This window comes from Crocuta crocuta, unplaced genomic scaffold (genome assembly GCF_008692635.1).
Source record: "Crocuta crocuta isolate KB4526 unplaced genomic scaffold, BGI_CrCroc_1.0 scaffold599, whole genome shotgun sequence".
NCBI lineage: Eukaryota > Metazoa > Chordata > Mammalia > Carnivora > Hyaenidae > Crocuta > Crocuta crocuta.
The window spans coordinates 78,681-95,408 of NW_027527383.1; the positions used below are offsets into that span (position 1 = coordinate 78,681).

Here is a 16,728-nt window from a genome sequence, read left to right on the forward strand (position 1 = left end):
GCCTCAGCAGTGGGATGGGGGCACATAATTGGTCTTACTCTAGGCTCTGACCACCAATGAAAGCTTCTCAAGGGAGAACACAGGGAAACTCTTTTGCAATTTGGTACAATTACATCTCTGCAAATGCCATTTGAATCAACTCATGCCCCAGGTGGTCCCAGACTGGCCCACTAACACCACAACTGGCAAAGAGACCCACTGCAGAAAACTGGACTGAAGGGAAAAATAGCTCAGCCACAAAAACACAGTGCATGCAACATACATTGGAGACAACCCTAAAGTGCCTGGTTCTGGTAAACTAAAGACACTGTACTGCAGGGCACTACCATACCTCTTCTTCATAAGGTTACTATTTCAAGGTCACATCAAAGGTCACTTTATAAGGCTTCAATGACTTTCCTAACACAGAGAAATAGAAATGGAGATTTAGACAAAATGAGGAGACAGAGGTATATGTCCCCAAATGTAAACCAGAACAAAATCACAGTAAGAGACTGAAATGAAAGGGATATTAGTAATATGACTGAAAGAGACTTTAAGGTAATGATCACAAAGATACTTATTGGACTCAAGAAAAGAATGGAGGACATTATTGATTTGCAAAAAGATTTTAAAAAATAAGAAAAAGAACTAATTAGCGATGGAGAACTAAATAAATGAACTAAAATGCACTAGATGGAATAAATCATTAGCTATAGAAAGAAGAGTGTATCAGCAATCTGGAGAATGGAGAAGTGGAAAACATTAAGCTGAGCCCATGAGAGAAGAGGGAAAAAAAAGAACAAAGTGAGAACAGACTTAGGGATTCAGTAATACCATCAAATGTAATAACATTTGCATTAGAGGGATCCCAGAGGGAAAAGTAAGAGAAGAGGGGGAAGAAATTTTATTTGAAGAAATAATAGCTGACAACTTCTCAAATATGGGAAGAAAATAGAAATCCATATCAAGGAAGCACAGAGGTCTCAATAAAATCAACCCAATGAAGTTCACACCAAGAAACATGATAATTAAAATGAAAAAAAAATAGTGATAGAGATTTTAATTTTTTAAAATGTTTTATTTATGAGAGAGAGAGAGAGAGAGAGAGAACAGGGGAGGGTCAGAGAGAGAGGGAGATACAGAATTTGAAACAGGTTCCAGGCTCTGAGCTAGCTGTCAGCACAGAGCCCAATGCGGGGCTCGAACTCCTGAACCGTGAGGTCATGACCTGAGCCAAAGTCGGACACTTAACTGACTGAGCCGCTCAGATGCTCCTAAAGAGAAAATTTCAAAAGCAAAAAGACAGAGATGCTTGGGTGGCTCAGTTGGTTAAGCATCCAACTTCAGCTTATGTTATGATATAATGGTCATGGGTTTGAGTCCCGCATTGGGTTCTCTGCTGATAGCTAAGACCCTGCTTCAGATTCTGTATCCCACTCTCTCTCTGTCCCTCACCTGCTTATACTCTGTCTCTCAGAAATGAATAAATGTTACAAGTTTCTTAAAGCAATAAGAGAAAGAAAGAATGCAGGAAGAGCTGATAAGCCTATTAGCAGATTTTTTAGGAGTAACGTTGCGGGCCAGAAGGGAGTTGCATGATGCATTTGAAGTGCTGCAAGAAAATAACAACAACAACAACAAAACCCAAACAGCCCAAACAGACAAAAATTTCAGCCAAGAACACTCTATCCAGCAAGGTTATCATTCAGAATAGGAGATATATTTTCCCAGACAAAAGTAAAGTTAGAAGAATTTATAACCACTAAACTATCCCTACAAACAATGTTAAAGAGGACTCTTTAGGTGAAGTGGAAAGACCAGAAGTAAGAGTAAGAAAAGTAGGTAGCACAAAAGAAATATATTTATAAATAAATCAGGATGGGGGTCACAAAATAAAATGATGAAAAGTATGACACTACATACTTAAAACACTGGTGTAGGAAGAAGAGAAATAAAGAGTGGGTCCAAACTTAAGTAACTATTAACTTAATATATATTTCTTCATGCAGAAGATGTTATATACAAACCAGATGGTAACCACAAATCAAAAAGCAATAACAGATATGTAAAAAACAGAAGAAGAAGGGAATCCAAGTATATCATTAAAGAAAGCCAGCAAAATATGAAAAAACAAGAGAAGAAAAAATAAAACTACAAAAACAAACATAAAGCAAGTAACAAAATGGCAATAAATACATACCTACCAGGAATTACTATGAATGTAAGTGGATGAAAAACTCCAATGAAAAATATAAGTTGAAGAAATGGATTTTAAGAAAAAAGACCCATCTCTTTGCTGCCTACAAGAGATTCATTTCAAATGTAAAGTTACATGTAGATTGAAAATGACAGGTTGAGGAAGCATGTATTTTGCAAATAGGAGTGAATAGAAAGCCAGAGTAGTAATGCTAATATCAGATAAAATAGATTTTATGAAGACTGTAGTAAAGGGCAGTGTAGTAAGAGGACCCTATATTTGTCTCATCCCTTGAACACAACGAGATAGCTATCAAACCACTCTGAAAATTCAAGATGTCAATCTGGGGACTGAAAGAACAGACTCCAAAACTAAAGGGGAGAAAGGTGACCACCCTGGGGAAAGTAGGAAGTGTGGAGATAATTTTCGAGGGAGAATGGATTGTGGATGCTGCAGAGGGGAGGGAGCCCTGGTCACAGGTAAAGGAGGGAGAGAGAGAGAGAGAGAGATAGGAGAGCAGCACAGGAAAATGCACAAGAACGCTTCCTCAAAGTCAAAGTCATTGGCTGGGAAAGCAAGAGGGATTGATTTTTGTGTTTTTGGAACCAACAAATCTCAAAGACTGTAGTTTTAAAAGTCAACGGGCTTAGCCTTGAGGATACTAATCTCTCCTGGAGAGAAGGCAGACAAACAATCCTGGGACAGAAAACATCATCTGGGGATCACCTAAGGCCATGGGGCAGAGACTGTTCACTCTTCTTGGAGGGCATCTGTGAGAAGTGGCATCCACAGTGGTGGCTCTCTGGGAACAAAAGAACTGACAGGCACCATTTCCCTCCACCAAATCTCAGCATAGGCACAGAGACAGCTGCTAAGGGCTTCTCACACCAACACTGGCTGTTTACTCTACTTTCTCCAAATCTCATGTTTCTGGGCTCTGGTATGACTGCGCTTCATGGTCAAACATGTATCTCTCCCAGCATGGCAAGACCCTCCACTAGAAGAGCAGTTTATGCCCTTGCCATAACATGTCCCTAAAGCTTGGAATTTTAGAGGTCAGTGGACCTTTTCTTTGTCTAAGACATAAATAAGTAGTTTTAACCATAAAAAATTAAAGTCATCAGGTTTCATTGGGATAAAGCTCAAAGTCCACTGTCCTGCTAAATGTAGGTAAGCAAACTGTAGACAGATGGCCTGAAAATGGCGATTTGAAGAATGTGACACATGTGGGGAGATTGCTCTTCTCAGGGTGCTTCCCTGAGAGCAGCAGGCAGGGAGACCCATTTCTGGAGACAAAAGAGCAAGCTGGTGTCATTCCCCTGCCCCACACTCAGCATAAACAAGCTTCAATAAACAGCGGAGCTCTGACACTGGATGCCTAACCTCTTTACACCAAGCTTACCACCCTTTGCTCTGCTGAGGAAAGTATGCCTAAGTACCAGTGTGGTGGGTCCCTCCTCCAGAGTACCAGCAGAAACTCATGCACACACCATGCCTCCCAAAAAGAAACTTTTGCAAGATTCAGTTCTACTTTAAGTAGTACTATGTTTCATTTACAAGTAGACCAGAACACACCTAGTTAAAATTGGCCACACTCTGGCAAAAGTCCAAACAGTGCACATTGCAGGCTAGGAAAATCTCTACAGAAGACTGGCATAAAGCATAGAACAGCCAAACACAGCAGCAGAGTGCATGCAGCACATATGAGAGACACTCCTGAAGCCTCAGTCCCTGACATTATCTGACCTTTTTCATAAAGCCATTACTCTAAAGGTAGGAAAGCCATTACTCTAACACAGTAAAGAACAGAGAGGCTTAGACAAATACCTAGATGAAGGAATGCATCCCAAATGAAAGAACAAGAGAAAGGCACAGACAGAGGTCTAATCAAAAGAGATGTAAGTGTTCTGCCTGATGCAGAATTTAAAGTAACAATCAAAAGGATACTCACTAGACCTGAGGAAATAATTGAAGCCTTCAGAGAGGACCTTAATGCAGAGACAAAGGGGTTAAAAAACAATCACACAGAAGTGAAAAAGATAATAAATGAGATTCAAAACAGATCAGATATAATGACCACAAGAATGGAAGAAGTAGAGAGATGAATAAGTGATATAGAATATAAAATAATGGAAAATAATAAAGCTAAACAAAAGAGAGAAAAAAGAATTATGTATCATGAGAACAGACTTAAGGAACTCAGTGACTCCATCAACATAATTATATTGTATCATAGGAGTCCCATAAGAAGAGGAGAGAGAAAAAGGGAAAGAAGGTTTATTTGAGGATACAATAGCTGAAAACGTCCCTAAGCTGGGGAAAGAAACAGATATCCAAATCAAGGAGGCATAGAGAACTCCTCTCAAAATCAACAAGGCAGGCCAACACCAAGACATATTGTATTAAATTTGCAAAATATAGTGATAAAGAAAATATTCTTGTGGTGCCTGGGTGCCTCAGCCAGTTGAGTGTCCGACTTTGGCTCAAGTCATGATCTCACCGCTCACAGGTTCAAGCCCCACATCAGGCTCTGTGCTGACAGCTCAAAGGTTGGAACCTGCTTTGGATTCTGTGTCTCCCCCTCTCTCTTCTCCTCCCATGTCCATGCTCTGTCTGTCTCTGTTTCACAATAATAAATAAATGTTAAAAAATTAAAAAGAAAATATTCTCAAAGCAGCAAGACAAAAGAAGTCACTAACTTGCAATAGAAGACCCAGAAGGTTAACTGAAGATCTTTCCACAAGAACATGGCAAGTCAGGAGGGAATTACATGATGTATTCAACATGCTGAATGAGAAACTTGTAACAAAAATACTTTTTTTCCAGTGAGGCTATATCATTCATAATAGAAGGAAAGATAAAGAGTTTCCCAGACAAAGAAAAACTAAAGGAGTTCCAGACCACTACACCAGCCCTGCAAGAATATTAAAGGAGACTCATTGAGAGTGAATGAAGACCAAAATGCCAAAGAATAGAAAGGAACAGAGAAAACCTCGATAAACAATGAAAAAACAAGTAATAAAATGGCACTAAATAAATATCTATCAGTATTTGCTCTGAATGTAAACGGACTAAATGCTTCAATGAAAACATATAAGGTTTCAGAATAGATTAAAAAATAAATAAAAACCATAGTCCATCCATTTGTTGCCTACAAGATACTAATTTTAGACATAAAGACATCTACAGATTGAAAGTGAAGGAATGGAGAAACATTTAACACACAAATGGAAGTCAAAAGATAGCCAGAGTGTCAATACTTACATCAGACAAACTAGATTTTATTTTTATTTTATTTAAAAATTTCTAATGTTTATTTATTTTTGAGAGAGAGAGAGAGAGAGAGAGAGAGAGAGAGAGGAGAAGAGAGAGGGGGAGACACAGAATCTGAAGCAGTCTCCAGCTCTGAGCTGTCAGCACAGAGCCTGAAGAGGGGCTCAAACCCACAGACTACGAGACCATGACCTGAGCTGAAGTTGGATGCTCAACCAACTGAGCCACCCAGGTACCCCTGACAAACTATATTTTAAATAAAAGACTGTAGGTGGCAGTTAAGATGGCAGAGAAATAGGAGACTCTAAGCTTCTCTGGTCCCTTGAACACAGCTAGATAGTTATCAAATCATTGTGAACACCAAAGACGTCATGTCATTTGTGAATAGTGAAATTTTGAAACATTTCTTGTGAATGTATATGCTCCTTATTTCTTTTTATTTTCTGACTGCTGAGGTTAAGACTTCCAGTACTATATTAAATGCTAATGGTGACAGCTGGCTGTGGAGTTATTTCTAGAAAGTGCATTGTAAGTCCTGAGGGGCGAATTAGGTAATTTTGAAAATGTCAGCAATGTTCTGGTCTCAAAGCTGTCGAGTGTGATAGCATTATGAGACCAGAGCCCCATGATCTGCCAAAGGACAGTTTGAGATACACCTGCTATAACTTCTTGACATTCCTTGAAACCACACACACTCCCTTCATGCCTTCATGTAACCACCAGACATATGTCTGGTTAATGTCTAAAGATCCTTTGAGCTCTCTCTCCTTGTTTTGGTAGTCTTTGATACTTCTATATAATGAAATATGAAATAAAGACTATGTACAGTTTGCTGCTGTTGTTTCACTGACAGAGGCAGTCCTGTGCGTTTGCTCAGTCTATGTGTCTGGGAACTTTTTCTTCCATGTGCAGCTACAGCAGACATCCTGAATGTAGGGGAAAGTCCATTTTTTCCCTATTGATGAGGATATTAATAGTTATTCTTTCCTATATGGCCTTGATGATGATGAGGTATGTTTCTTCTATCCCTATTTTCTTGAGGGTTTTTATCATGAAAGGATGTTCTATTTTGTCAAACCCTGTTTCTGCATCTATTGAAAGGATCATGTGGTTCTTACCATTTCTTTTATTAATGCAGTGCATCACACTGATTATTTTGTGAATATTAAGCAAACCCTTCAGGTCAGGAATAAATCCCACGTGACCACAGTGAATAATTCTTTTAATGTACTGTTGGATTCAATTTGCTAGTATCTTGTTGAGAATTTTTGCATCTAGTTTAATCCAAGATAATGGCCTTTAATTCTCTTTTTCAGTGGGGTCTTTGGCTGGCTTTGAAATCAAGGTAATTCTGCCTAGATTGAATTTGGAAGTTTTACTTCTATTTTTATTTTTTTGGAACACTTTGAGAATAATAGCTATTAGCTCTTCATAAATAAATTCATAAATGGCAGAATTCCCTTGGGAAGCCATCTGGCTCAGAACTCTTGTTTGTTAGGAGATTTCTGATTATTGATTCCCTTTCTTTGCAGGTTATGGGTCATTTAATTTTTTTTCCGGTTCATATTTGGTAGTTTGTAAGTTTCTGGGAATTTGTCCATTTCTGTCAGATTTCCCAGTTTGTTGAAATATAATTATTTATTTTATTAGATTATAATTGCTTTTATTTCTGTGGTGTTACTTGTGATCTTTCCTCTTTCATTAATAATTTTATCTATTTGTGTCCTTTCTCTTTCTCTCTCTCTCCATCTCTCTCTGTCTTTCTGTCTTTGGATAGTCTATCTAGGGCTTTATCAATTTTGTATATTCTTTCAAAGAACAATCTCTTAGTTTCATTGATTTATTTACCGATTTTGTTGTTTGTTTGTTTATTTTCATATCATTCATTTCTGCTTTAATCTTTAGCTGCATTCAAAGGGTTTGGATTTTCATGTTTTAAATTTCATTTGCTTCCATGTATTTTTTAAATTTTGTCTTTAATTTCCTGGTTAACCCATTCATTCTTTAGTAGGATGTTCTTTGACTTCCATGTATTTGTGGTCTTTCCAAAATTATTCTTGTGTTGGGCTTCAAGTTTTATAGCATTGGATATGAAAATATTCATGTATGATCTCAACATTTTTGTATTGGTTGAACCATATTTGTGACCCAATATTTGATCTATTCTGTTAAATGTTCCATTTGCTCTCTAAAAGAATGTGTATTCTGCTGCTTTATAATGGAAAACTCCGAATATATCTTTAAGTCCATTCCATCTACTTTTGAATCTTGTTCATTTTCTGCTTAGATTATCTGTTCATTGTTGTATGTGGAATTTTAAAATATCCTACTACCACTGTGTTATTATTAATAAGTTTCTTTATGTTTGTTGTTATTTGCTTTACATATTTGGAAGCTCCCAAGTTGCAGGTTTGATATTTACAAATGACAGGTTTTACTGATGGACAGACCCCTTAATTATTGTATAATGCCTTCATTTATCTCTTGTTACAGTCTTTGTTTTAATGTCAGGTTTGTCTGATACGAGTATGGCTATTCTGGCTTTCTTTTCTTTATTAAGTAACTTCTTTCTCCTTTGAACTTTAGACTTGTCTGAATTACCATAGCTATTGAAATTGCTCTATTACTCCCAAATGAATCAATTTTGCTGGTAAAATAACTGACTCTTTTACTTTAAATGTCAAATGTAGCCATGGCACAAAGTTTGTGGATTGAGTTGTAGAACAGGTAAAAGGACATAATGTAAATTTTAGAAGCTCCTGAACTTGAATATAAGATTGACAAGTGTGTGTGTGTGTGTGTGTGTGTGTGTGTGTGTGTGTGTGTGAAATCAAAAGGAAATCAAAGACTGGAATGACAGCATCACATTTATATTTTAGGAAAATAACCTGCAAAAAAATGTGTAGGATACATTTTAGATTTCAAAAAGACTTAAGTAATGAGAATACTTAGAAGATATTAAAAGAGGCCAGAGAAAAATATTTGGTGATTGAATTTGGGCAATAAGTGAAGATTGGGAGATCGACTCCTAAAATTCACTTTTTTTCTACAAAACTTAAAACTCCTACATAATCCTTTTTATAGATGGACTTGGAGTACCAAGTATATTAGTAAAATAGCAATAGTAAAACCCTTTGTGAAACACAATATAAGTCATCTTATCATATATTTCAATCTACGCAAGGTCATATTTATAGTTTAGATATAGTAGCTGAAACCTGAGGTTTCTAATTTCATTTTTTGTTACATGCTGTAGTTACCTAATTATTTGTCTCCATGCTTCTAAAAAATAATATCTCTAAGTATAAATAACTTATTTAAGTTAATTTGTGTGTGTGTATATATATATATTATAACAGGATGTTAAGATAAGATAGACTCTAGATGTCAATTATAATTACAATGAAGGAGGACAATATGTAAGCAAACTTACACACACCACATTTACATGTTTGTTTTGTTTTTGTTTGTTACTTCACATCCCACTGCTTATATTTTATGTATCACCAATATATTTTTATATACCATATATAGTTTGGAAAACCATTTTATTCAATGTTTAAGTTTCTAACAGTAATCAAACAAATACCCAAAGGCTCATCTGCCTATTGGGCAATTGAAATGTATCTATTCAAAATTGTCATGTGTTCTAACTATAAAATACACACAGGATTGTGAAGATGTAGACTTAAAACAATGTAAACGTTCACATTAATAATTTTATGTTGGTTAAATATAAAAATCATCATGACAATATAAGTAAAAATATTAATATGTATAAACATATTGCATTTAATATAGTATACGTATCTCACTAATATAATTGTTGTTAATATCAGTATTAATTTTAAGGTTCTGAATAAAACAACATATTATTTAAATCAATTTTACTTTTTAAGTGTGGCTGCTAATTTTTAAAATTACATGTGGCTCACATTATATCTCTATAAAGTGTTGCTCTTAAGGTGTTCAAATTAACCTGGAAAAGGGTAAAAAGAGTAAGGGCAACCATGATTATTCTTTCTTGGCAGAGAATATCCCAAACTCTCTTTTCATGGCCCTAGGACCTCCTTATTCCTTAGGCTATAAATAATGGGATTGAGCATGGGGGTGAGGATGGTGTAGAAAACTGCCAGAATCTTATCTTCTGCCGGTGAACGGAGATTCTTGGGCCGAAGGTAGGTGTAGACAAAAGGGGCATAGTAAAATGTCACTACAGTTAAATGTGTCGAACAGGTAGTGAAGGCCTTTTTTCTTCCCTCTTTTGAGTGTATGTGGTAGACAGCAAAAAGAACCCATCCATAAAAAGCCATAATGCCAAGGAAAGGAAAGAGGAGAAAGAGACTTGTACTCACAAAAACCATGTACTCATAGACCCAGGTGTCTATACAGGCCAAAGGCAACATGGCTGGCACATCACAGAAGAAGTGATCAATGGCTCTAGACTGGCAGTAAGGAATATGGAGGGCATAGATTGTGTGTGCCAAGGAGTTGATAGACCCCAAAATCCAAGCTCCTATGATCATTTTCACACACATCCTTTTACTCATACGGATAGGATAATGGAGGGGGTGGCAGATAGCCACATAACGGTCATAGGCCATTGAGGACAGGAGTAAACCCTCAGAACATGCCATAGTCAGGAAGAAAAAGCTTTGCGTACCACATCCCAGGAAGGAAATACCTTTCTGTCCAGAGAAGAAATTGAAAACCATCTTTGGTACAGTGGTGGAGATATACATTAGGTCCATGAGAGAGAGCTGGCTCAGGAGAAAGTACATGGGTATGTGAAGCCGGGGATCTACTCGTATGAGGTGAATCATGGCTGAGTTACCCACTGAGGCGAGAAAGAATATGAAGATGATAAGAAGTAAGAGAAAAAGGCCAGTTTGATTTGAGGGAAACAAACCCAACAAAATGAAATCATTTGAGGTGTGATTCCATTTCTCCATGAAACCGTAGTTTTAACTCCCTTGAAAGAAAAACAAAAACAAAACAAAGCACAGAACAAGAAATTAAACAAACAGTAGCATAAAAGGGAATTCTTATTTTATTAATGTTTGCTTAGAATGAATTGTCTCTTTTTCAATACTGCAGCTTTCATATAATCAATTTTAGTATCTGAATTAAATATAAATATTCCCCTTCCAATTTAATTTGGTAAGCACTGCAACAAGTGATCATAAGTATAAAGCTAGTATTATAGTCAGCAAAAATAAACAAAATAACTAAAACATTATTCTGTCAATTACTATTGGCTATGCACATCTCTCAGCATTTACACAATGACACAGGAATCTCCATATTCCTTAGTGTCTGTTAATTTAACACAGCATATTTACAGTAGCAACTGGATTATGTGAGTCAAAAACTTTGTGTAAGCTTAAATTCTAAGTCCTCTATCACCTACTTCTTTTCTACATCTTTAATTTTTGGTCTTTCTTCCCCAAATGGGACTACTGTAGCAAGAAGAATGTTCCTATTTTGCCTCTGATATTCTTTATCACTCTGTGCCTTTCCTAAAATGGACTCACCACCAAAAATCACTATCCTTGAACTATAAAGGTCTTGCAGACCTTGTGAGATCCACACGAATTATAAAATATTATTTGAGCATTCTCTCGTCCATAATGATGTTGCCAATTTTTAAAGATCTACAGAACCTTAATTCAAATGCAGATTTTCACACCTAATTTACATTTCCTGAATAATTATGACTTTTTGCAAAAGACTTGGCTTAATTCCATATTTTGGAATTGGCCAAAACATTCTGAAATTGGAGAGGATACTCAATTTTTCTATTTTTTAGTTTCTATACAGTAGATGGCAGCTACTGATTGAAAAGCTGTTCTACTAGAAAAGCAGGTATAAGCAGGAAATACTGTTGAATTGCACCTAAAACGTTTGTACCTACCGTCTTTGACCTTAAGAAGAATGACAATATTAGTAACATACCTTAATTACTTAAAATAATCAAGAAAAAAATTCCATTGTGGAGAATTTTACTAGTTTCTAATGTCCACTCCTTTCCTTGAGATTTTTTTAAGTGTAACTCAACATTTTATAGCTTCTCTTTTTCTCTTTCTCAACTCAATTCTGGCAGTTTGTTCTTTTCTTCACTCAGTCTCCCAAGCATGCATAAATTGTGATTATTGTATTTCTTATACATCCAAATACATGTTCTACTTCTTTTTTCCCAGTTTCAGTGTGGGATGGGACTTTCCGCTTTCTGTGAGCTTCTCTATCTGAGGGAGGCATCTGATATGTTATGTCCAAGATTTGGGTAACATTGATTGGGTTACTAATTTTTCAACAGTAAAGCAAAAACAATTAATAATTTGTGGTGATTATTCACATCTTTTATTTTTATTTCTTTTTTATTTAAATTAAGCTGAGCTAACATATTGCAGTATTGGTTTCAGCAGTAGAATTTAGTGATTCATCACTTACATATAACACCCAGTGCTCATCCCAACAAATGCCCTCCTTTTTTTATTAAAAAAGTATTTTTAATGTTTATTTATTATTGAGACAGAGAGAAACAGAGCATGAGTGGGAAAGGGGCAGAAAGAGAGGGAGGCATAGAATCTGAAGCAGGCTCCAGGTTCTGAGCAGTCAGCACAGAGCCCAATGTGGGGCTTGAACTCACGAACCGTGAGATCATGACATGAGCTGAAGTCAGATGCTCAACTGACTGAGCCACCCAGGCATCCCTAACAAGTGCCCTCCTTAATGCCCATTGCCCACTTAGTCCATTTCCTCCACCTCCCCTCCATCATCCCACATTTTGTTTAAGAGTCTCTTATGGTTTGCTTCCCTCTATGTTGTTATCTTATTTTTTCTTCCATTTAATTAAGTGGCTGTTACCTCATACAATTTTGGTAATCACAAATAAAATTGTGAAAAAGAACTTGCAATAGAGGAATGGAAAAGTATTTTTATAGTTAGTTGACACATGCTAACAATAAAATGTACATAGTCAGGAACATAACAGGTACATACTGCTATTGGACATGGGTGTTAGGTGGGATCATAGACATCTTCTGCTTTTTATAACTTCCTAGAAATTAAAACTGATGACTCAACAAATAAAGACAAAGCATTCAGCTACCATAATTATAATGCATTCATTCTCTCAAGCAATGCTCACTAAACTGTTTTATTGTATGGCAGTGCTGTTATGTCCTGAGAAGCTTTGGTGATTTAAAATACACAATTTTCTAATCACGTAGTTAAAGTTTAGTGAATAATACAGACAACAGACCAGCAAACTCTTACTTGCGATCCAATGTTATTTAGTGATTAATACTATAAAGAAAAATAAAATAGCATAAATGAATAGAGACAGATGGATAAGAGCACTAAAAAATGACACTCTGCAGAGGGAATATTCAGGTATATCTGGTTAAAGACTTTTCAACTTGAACGAACAGCAGCTAAATAGTGAAACCTATTTAGTTAATCATGACAATACTGATGACACCAGAGTTTTGAAGCACAAAGTATTAAGGCATTTGTATAGGAAAAAGCAGACCATGGCAAGGACTTTTATTTTATTCTGAGGGAAACAAGAAGCCAAAGAGAGTGACAAGACTTTGGTGTATTCTAGAAGTCATGCAAGATGTTTAAGGGAGTGGAGATTTTCAAGAATTGCACATAGGAGACATGGACATAAGAGCTAGAATTCAGGATATATTTTCATTAATACCCAACAGATTTCTTTAGTGGGTATGGGTCCCTATTTAATTCACTGGAATTATATGAAACTCCACTCCTTGTTTACATTATAGCTTGGAGAATATTTTTGAAGGAATCAAAATACTCCCCAAAAGAGAATATGGCAGTATTTCTGTGGGGTGGCATTAAAATTACTCAAAAGGGTAAGACTTCATTCATATTTAATATTGACACTTCAACTTGTAACACTTAAGTTCGATGATAAATACCTGTCCCTTGGTATGGACCATAGTTGTGAATGCAGGTTGCCTAGCAATCTTCTAACCTGTTATGACCCTCAGCAAGGTGCTAATAAAGAAACATCAGTGAAATGGTTCTAGATCTAATTATTTGTTGGTGTTCATCTCCCTCACCTGACTTTTGAACTTGTCCATTTACCCTGGGAATTGTCCTGATTTTCAACAGAAAATTGTAAGACCCAGACAAATCAGTTGAGTTGGTCACCCATGTGGGGATAATGTAGTACCTGATTATCATTCTCTCTCTATGACCTCATACAGCAACTATTGCATCATGCCCCTCAACATTTTATTTGCCTGATGAACCAAAGCTTACCTTAGATCTCAATTAATATAATAGTTCATACTCATAAAAAGTGGCCAGATCAGTTTAAAAATCAGTCTTCAGAACATGTAGTCTGGAAATTAGGAGAAAATAGCTTTTGGGGTACTTTCCTCCTTCCTTTGTTTAATTCTAGTTTAAATTAAGAGGAAGAAATACACCAACCATTTCTCCCAGGAGTTATGTTTCCAATTACAAGCACTGAATAAATGCAACAGGCTGTTTTCATATTCCATTGGAAAGTCATTTTGTGAAGAGACATATATGGATTTTGATTTTATGTTGCATAAATTAGAGTTCAGAATTTCAGAAAGATTCTTTAATGATAGTTAAAACATTTTTTGTCTGTTTCCTAAATTGAAAACTGGCATCTCAACAGGCAATAAAGGCCAATAGTTACTTTCAGAATCTTGTAAATCTGGGACTTAAAACCTTTAGGATATAACACATAGAGTCTATTTTCATTAATACCCAACAGATTTCTTTACTGGACAATGGACCATATTTAATACACTAGAATTACATGAAACACCACCCATGTTTACATTATGGCTTGGAGAATATTGTTCCTGGAGCTACAAGCTTGATCTACCATGAATGTCTCCCTGGATCATTTTAAGAAGCACATTGCTGACATTTATATAGTTAAAAGAAAAAAAATCCTCAACTTATAGGACTTTTATCTGCAAATGTGAGTATCTCAGGTCCTAAATATACTTTGCAAAAGTTACATGTCAAGCACACTTTAAAAGAGCCCAAGACCAAGAAGCAAATTGTTAGTCTGAGCCTCAGCTAACTCAGTCCCAACAACCTAATAGAATGGATGTGAAGACAGAATTTATTGAGTTCTGTGTGTTTGGCATATAGTCAGTCCTCAATAGGTGCCAGTTTCATTTGTTCATTTCATATGTTAAGCATTGGGAAGCCTCTAGTCCAGATGGATTAAGTGACTTAATTATAAGTCCCCCACTCCAGGACCACACATCATATAATTATAATAGATTTATACATTTTAATATTTTAAATTTACTCTTAGCTTTTCTAGTCTGTTATGGAACTGCTTATTCTCTATGAAGTAGAAAATATATCCGTAAGAGAGAAAAACCACATTTCCAAAATATTTCCCTGAGTTTTAACTAACACAAGTCAACGTAATTCAGTAGTATTACTATGACTCACCTCGTCTGAAGTTCTTTGAGTTTGTATTTTGGCAGAGGATATTTTTTATATAGACATCATTGCCTGTTAATAGTCCACTGAATTCTTTAAAATATTTAAGCACCAAACTTTGCTAACATAGTCTCCCAGGCTACCCCACAAGATCATGTTATTGTTCACAGGGCCTGCATCAGATCAAAATTCTCTGACAATGAGGGCATTTTCTCTATCTCCTAAAATTTAGGAGAGGTAAAATTTGAGGGATACTTTGTAACATCTGTTTCTCACTTCTATTGCTCATCAATCTCTTTAATATAAAACCTATGGGCACATTTAGAGTCCTGTTGCCCAGAACTTATTGGAATCAGAAAACAATTCTCCTCAGTGAATTTTTTTCATTTTATATATAATGATTAGTTAAAACATCTTCCTGTCCTATTATCTTGCCCAGTGAAAGCAGACTATGACACTTTACACCTAATTCTATTAGGTTCTATTGTTGGAAGACAGAAGGATGAGTTACTACATTTAATATGCAAAACCTTACATCATCAAGACTTAAGAGATTCCTCTTTCTTCTAATTGATCCCCAATGTCCAAGTCCACAAGGGCCAAGATTCAGGCAATTCACTTCACTTTGCTTATGTGGAAATCCATTCAGTTCTGCATCTAGATAGAGTAAAACAGCCAAATCAACACTGTTGTATTCTGCTAATGCAGAATTAGACTAAAGACGGATCCACTTGATTATTCTAGAACAGATATGAGAGCTAGAAGAGATCTCAGATAATGCTATCTCAACTTTTGTGAGTTAGAGAACAAGAGTTGAAGAGATGCAAGAAGTTCAGCTATATAATCGCAGAACTAGTAAAGGGACAATTTCCTACCTACTGTCTAGTGAGTTTGCAGAGGGAACTATTGGTAATTGCGAATAAGTTAAATTATGCTGTGTCAAAATAATTCTTCTTTTTGAAGCTGTATAAGACAGTTAACCCATGAAAACATTGATCTCATCAGGTGTCCTGTTGAAATGGCAAGCTGACTTTTAGAACATGCAATAAAATGAGTATTTAGACTCAGAGAGCAGTTTAATCTGGCAGGTGCCACTGATTACAAGGTGGACTGAGGAAAAGTACTTACAATTTTACATTGCTGCCACGTCTTTAAATTTGTTCTAATGGATATCCTAGAAATAAGTGGGGTGAGGTATGCCAAATGCTTACAAGTACCTTCTGCAGGGATGTCTTATTTATTACACAATCATTCCACAGGTTTGTAACTCAGAGTTTACAATAAAAGTAATTTTTAACTTTTGCTTTTGTTTAAAATGGGGTATGGAGCGTCTGGGTGGCTCAGTCAGTTAGGGTTCCGACTTCAGCTCAGGCCATGATGTTGTCGCTTGTGAGTTTGAGCGCCACATTGAACTCTGTGCTGAGAAATCAGCACGGAGCCTGGACCTGCTTCATATACTGTGTCTCCTTTTCTGTCTGCCCCTCCCCACTCGTGCTCTGTCTCACTCTATCAAAAGTAAATAAGTATTAAAAATTAATAAAATAAAACGGGGCACTTAACCTAGTAAAAGATGAGAATATTATTTAACAAAATTTTGCTAATATCAGTCATGTATATTGAAATATAAAACTGGAGAAATTAATTACACTGCTTTACATTTGATGAGAAAATAAGTTATAAATGCATACAAATATTAAATATTTTGGTTATTACTGTGAGTCTTTTATTATAATATCTATGCTTCCCTTTCTTGTGTTGTGGCATTCCTTCCTTGATTTTATATAACCAAACATCATTTTTTTAACTTA

General features: G+C 36.0%; 1 protein-coding gene across 1 annotated transcript; it reads right to left on the reverse strand.

Moving 5' to 3' along the window:
* Nucleotides 1-9,504: 9,504 nt before the first annotated feature.
* LOC144240601 (olfactory receptor 2L13) lies at nt 9,505-10,404 on the reverse strand. Its single transcript, XM_077774990.1, has one exon. It carries the CDS (start codon nt 10,402-10,404, stop codon nt 9,505-9,507), a length of 900 nt encoding a protein of 299 aa, XP_077631116.1.
* Nucleotides 10,405-16,728: the final 6,324 nt, after the last annotated feature.

Excerpts from the sequence above, each read along its gene's own strand:
- LOC144240601 (XM_077774990.1), bottom strand. The coding sequence starts at position 10,404 with ATGGAGAAATGGAATCACACCTCAAATGATTTCATTTTGTTGGGTTTG.